The sequence below is a fragment of the Pteropus medius genome, unplaced genomic scaffold (genome assembly GCF_902729225.1).
Source record: "Pteropus medius unplaced genomic scaffold, Ma_sr-lr_union100, whole genome shotgun sequence".
Taxonomy (NCBI): Eukaryota; Metazoa; Chordata; class Mammalia; order Chiroptera; family Pteropodidae; genus Pteropus; species Pteropus medius.
The window spans coordinates 36,527,575-36,533,574 of NW_024354875.1; the positions used below are offsets into that span (position 1 = coordinate 36,527,575).

General features: G+C 36.7%; 1 protein-coding gene across 1 annotated transcript in view; it reads right to left on the minus strand.

Annotated features, from left to right (window-relative positions):
• PDE11A (phosphodiesterase 11A) overlaps positions 1-6,000 on the minus strand; it is a 315,101-nt gene that overhangs the window by 31,190 nt on the left and 277,911 nt on the right. The window contains exons 17-18 of the mRNA XM_039855267.1: positions 4,675-4,749; positions 67-150 (exon numbers count right to left, since the gene is read on the minus strand). Coding sequence (XP_039711201.1) covers positions 67-150; positions 4,675-4,749 — 159 coding nt within the window. The remainder of the gene's footprint in view (positions 1-66; positions 151-4,674; positions 4,750-6,000) is intronic.

The following is a 6,000-nucleotide window of genomic DNA, read 5'->3' on the forward strand; positions in this document are numbered from 1 at the left end:
TCTGAAAATACGGTACCTACACACTGGCTCAGTGAGGACACGCAGACCCTCCCGAATCATGAGTACCTGATACAAAGGCATACAGATGCTATCGATCCACTCCAGCTGCAACCGAGGCAGTTCATCTTTCCGGTTCCGATCAAAAATAGCCTAGAATGGGGGAGGAGAACTTTGCTTTATTACACTGGACTGTTTTACAGGTGCTTTGTCAAACACTTTGCCACAATGATCCAATTTTTACCAACGGAACTCTTCGCAAATCACAATCAATCTTTACTTTCTTTTCTTTTATCTATGATGAGAAATAAAGTATTTTCACCTCTTTTTATGAGATTTGTAAGTGAATTTATTTGAACTTTATAGCACACAACTCCTTGGGGCCAAAATCTGCCTTCAGACAGAGGTAACTGCCACTAAATCAAGTCATCAGGTCACTGGGAATTGGGTACAAATCAAGGGGAAGGGGGTGTGTTTTCGTGCTACAAAACAGTGTATTTTTACAGTGAAAGAGGGTGGGATAGTTTGGAAAAGATCTTTAAAAACAATTTTATTTTAAATAGAAACTGTATGTATTAATTTTTCTGGGTGAGTGTTGGTTTGGCAATTCTGTGTGTTCTTCGGTAAAGTTCTGTCTGTCAATGATAAACTCCTAATTTTTTATCTATCACTGGATGGATGATGGTAGAAGGTACCCATCTCTCCTCATTCCCAGTCTTTAAACTTTATGATACAATGTTTGGAAAATTTAGGTACATTTTTGAGAAAAGGAAGTGACATATTTCTATTGGGCAGACATAAAAAGGAAAACAATCAGTTGGAATTGGAGAGCTAAAACAGATTCCTTCAACAAACACTGCCACTTCTACTCCAGTGAGAAAGTCCCTCCCTTTGTTCTTAAGGACTTTGTTCTTAAGGCCAGGGTTTAAGAGGTGACTGACCTTGCCTGGCCTTATTGTCTTTCTTCCAGATAAAAGGTGCCATCCACATTGTTCTGGTATTCACACAGGTCATGAGGGAAGATCCAAGACATCCCCTTTAAAGTCCCCCAGAGATGTTAAAAAATCCTGCATCCTTTAGACTTATGAACGAGGGTGGGTGTGGGTGGGACAGAAGTCACCAGCTGCCAAGGCTCACAAGATAGGAAGGTACTGCTGCGGAAAATATCTCCAAATTAAGGAGAAGGTCACTGACTCCCAGAGGCTCTGCACATCTTTTTCTTGCAATATGAAATGTTAACTATTAGGAAAGAGGTCTAGAATTTGGAGACCATGAAATGTGCTGGAGAAAGGGATGATTCTTGGGAACTGAGTGAGTCTTGGTCAAAAGTGTTCCTTTAAAAAAAATTATTCTGTTTTATCTTCTCCATAGCCCTCATTGTTATCTGAAATATTTTTTAAATTTTTTTAAATATCTCATTTGTCTAATTACTCTGTTTCTGGTACATAGTATACGGTTAATTTTTTAAAAAACAGTGATTTCAGTATATTCACAATCAGTTGTACAGCCATTAACAGTCAATTTTTGTCACCCCAAAAAGAAATCCCATACCAATGTCATTCCTCAGTCTCCCCCAAATCACCAGCTTTAGGCAACCACTAATCTACTTTCTGTTTCTATAGATTTGCCTGTTCTGCACATTTCATATAAATAGAATCATATGCTATGTGGTCTTTGTGACTGGCTTCTTTCACTTAGCATAACGTTTTCAAGGTTTATTCCTGTAACATGCATTAGCACTTCATTCATTTTTATTGCCAAATGATAGTCCATTGTACAGATATATCATATATTGTTTATCCATTCATCAATTAATGGACATTTCAGTTGTTTCCACTTTTTGGCTATTATGAATAATGCTGCTATGAACATTCATGTACAAGTTTTTGCTTGGATGTATGTTTTCATTTCTCTTGGGGATATACCTAGCGGTAGAATTACTGGGCCATATGATAACTCTAATGTTTAATGTTTTGAGGGTTTGCCAAACTGTTTTCCAGAGCAGCTGCATCATTTTTTACTCCCACCAGCAATGTAAAAGTTCCAATTTCTCCATATCCCTGCCAACTATTGCTATTGTCTGTTTTTTATTATAGTCATCTTAGTGGGCGTGAAGTAGTATCTCACTGTGATTTTAATTTGTGTTTCCCTTAAGACTAATGATTTTGAACATGTTTTCATGTGCTTATTGGCATTTATATGTATTCTTTGGAGCAATGTCTATTCAAACCCTTTGTCCATTTAATAAACTGGATTGTCTTTCTATTGTTAAATTGTAATAATCTTTATATATTCTAGATACTAGGCCCATATCAGATATACGATTTGCAAATAATTTCTTCCATCCTATGGGATATCTTTTTAGTTTCTTGATAGTGTCCTTTACACACAAAGGTTTTCATTTTGATGAAATCCAATTATCTATTTTTTCTTTTGTCTCTTGTGCTTTTGGTATCATATCTAAGACACCATCACCAAATCTAAACCAGAAGATTTATACCTTTTTTTCTTCTAAAAGTTTTATAGTTTTAGCTCCAACATTTATGTCCATGACCCATTTTCAGGTTATTTTGGGAGTATGTGAGAGATAGGGGTCCAACGTCATTTGCATTTGATATCCTACTGTCCACGCACCATTTGGTGAAAAGACTATTTTTTCCCCACATTGCATCCTCTGGACACCATGTCGAAAATTGCTCGACCATAACTGTAAGGGTCCGTTTCTGGACTAGTCATTTCTTAATAAATGCTTGATGAGTGGAAGTGTGAGGTAACATACTGTCCTGGCTTTCCCTTTATAGCATTTTGCATCTTGCTATTGATTATTAGTGATTAGTTATTTAATGTCTGTGTCTCCCACCAGTCAACAAGTTTTTTGAAGGCAAGGAAGATGGCAGTGCCCAGCTTCATGCTTGATATCTGGAGGTGCTCAAGCATGTTCTATTAACTGACTCACTGGTTCTACTACCAACCCTTTGGCTGTAGCCCAGATCAGCTTTTGTCCTCATGAAGTTACGCTGATGACCTTTAGGACCAAGACACCTGAAGGCGGCTTCTGGATAATTTTTTTCCTAAATATCAAGGAATAATGAACACGGCAATGTCAGCTCTGGGTGCATACATTTCTAGACATCTTTGGAAAAAGACTGATGAGGGATACTTCTGCCACAGCAGCCAGAACCCAGTCATTAGCCATGTTAAGTAGCCTTTTGTGAGGAGAGAGTAGCATTTAGAGCTATCTGTCTACCACAAAATCAATTTCATTTATGTCTTCAGAAAACGCCTTCTTGGAGCCTGCAGACAAAGGCTCTTAGTGCTGCGCTATTGCAGCTGCCAGCTCACCAATGCTGGTAACTGACTCATATTTTTTAATTTAATTAAATGACCTGTGGTACTGCTGCGTTGTAAACCCTTCAGAGGATGCCTTTAAAACAGTTTTTTAAAGGAAGGAAAAGCTTTTATTTGAAAATAGATATATAGGTGAGACAAATTTGGGTTGTACTAGCTTTTACACATTAACTATCTATTCCAATCTAGTATTTTTATCTTTATTATAACCAAATTCGGAGACATCACAAAAAAAGAATAAAGGTATGTTTTGAAAACAGTATAAATAGATGTTGCTTTGGAAACTAAAACAATTGGTGAGCATTTTAACCTATGCAGTCTTCTGGCCTTTCATAGGTATGCAACAAATTAAGAATAGTCAAAATTAGTAGGACTGTAAGTTCTGACTTCAAAAAAAAAAAAAAAGAAAGAAACTGAACTAGGAGCTGGTTCTACTGCTTTTCCTTGCTTTTAAATGTCATCAAAGAAAGGTGCCTTAAAACTTGAAGATCTTATAAATACCTCCAAATGTTCAAAAGTCAGTTGATTTGAATCCTCATAAACAGACATTCTGGACAACTGACACATTTCTTGAGCTTCACTGAATCTACTGTGCCGTGCCAAGCATTAAAATACTTTGCACCATTCTCAGAGTCATTGGGGTTTTAGCTAACCATTCATTAAGAATAAAAAGGCTACCCCCTCCTTGAGGGCGGTGACCAAGGCATTTATATCTTTTGTATCATGATGAGTAAAAACAGCATTATCCTGAGCTTACAGTAAGCATTCTCAAACAATATTTGAATGGATGAATCCAATATAAATAGCATTTCAATCAGCAGAACCTAGTTCCCCAGGAAACTTTTCATTTTGCAAACAAAGAAAAAAAAGACTTAAAATGATTTGCTTTTGAGATTTTGGAATGGTCAAAATGGGAAAATAAAATCTAGAATATCATGATTCACTGCAGCTGTCTTTTCTAGTTCCTCAAGTCTGGACAGCTTGCCTTTAATTTTTTCTGTATTTCTGTTCCGAAGTAGCCATTGAGCACATCTGAAATTCTAGCACTAGGCTTTGAATTATTCAAATGCCACTCTGCACATCCTCCCTTGTGCCTACTTGTCCCTCTGTAGGTGCTCAGGAAATTCTTGTTAAGTAGCTCACCACTCTTAATCAGAAACCTGGGAATAAGAGTGCTTAGCATCAAAGTTTAATTAAAGTTTTAAACTTTTCAGGAGGGCTTCCTTAAGTCCATTCTCAATCTTTCCCATTTTCAACTTGTGATTTGGAGTCATTTTAAAAAATGTCATTCAACAGGGTAAATACGTCACAATAAAAGGATGAACTTACTGAAGGAATGAGTTTGAGTTCTGCTCTCTCCCGATCTCCTTGTTCAAAGAACTCACTGGTTACAAGTTCAGCCACCTGAAACATATACATATTTCAATTTATGGCTATGTATGATTTATCATGAGACTCAGGAGTTATTTCTGGCTTGTGTGTATGGCAATTATCTTCAACAGAGACAATCATTTGAAAAGCTTATGAGGAAGTACATTAATCTTTTGTATATGAAGATATTATAGAATTTAATCAATAAAACGGATTTCCTTTTAATCAGAAGAACTTGTGCAATTTATTTTTACATGCATACCAACAGACAATTTCCAACAGCATAGCTTGCATATTTGGGATGAAGAACCTAGGTTGCCACCTTCAAAGTAGGAAATGTCCTTAACCAGAAAATGAAGCAAATAATAACGTAATAATAATTTACGCTATTATATTACTATAATATATTCGTAGTAATAATTTAGCCCACTTTTGGTTGTTTCTTTGTAGATTCTTTACATCGTTGCATATTTTCATCTTAACCTGGTTTAATTTTACCCTCACAAAAACTCCTTAACTGTGTCGCCTTACCAACATCTGTGTGCATCTGGAAGAGTACCCCAGGGCACACTCTGCTTCCTACTGTAGCAATGAGGCACGGGGCAGGACTAATGCTAGATGCACTGTTCATACCAGACTTCTACAGTATGACACCATATAGTTTGAAGAGCTCGATTTGCTCTTCTGCCTGAATCTGTGTATTAAAAGTATTCATTGATGGTAGGTTCTAGTCGGTTCAAGTACAATGGGATGGCTGTTTTACCTGAAACCATAGGCATTTTTCCAAAATAAGGACTGGTATTTTTCCACTTTTCATTCATTAGTGTAGATGATCAGAAGCTACTGATCATAGTCGAGCTAAAGAGATGTTTTTCTTTTCTAAGCCCTGTGCTTCTAAGAATAGCTTTATAGGAGGCAAACTGATATAACAGTTTAGTGTTGAACAGGTATTTTCAACAACACTGTGGTGTGCACCTAGGAAATCTCTGAGATGAACTAGTTGGATTTACAAAATATTAGAAGAGCAGAAAATTATCATAGACAACTTGATGACAAGATCTGGATCCCCAGACTAACTTTTCCCTATTCCAGGCTCTTATAAAGATGAGGTTCTTAGCCCTGGCAAAGACTAGAAGGGTTTAATTTTGATCAAGTGCATAGAATCAAGATAATTTACCTAAGTGAATCATTCAAGAACTTTTGTCAACCATAAATCGTAACCATTGATAAGATGTAAAAACTTCTCTCTCTCCTCTCTCTCTCTCTCTCTCTCTCTCTCTCTCT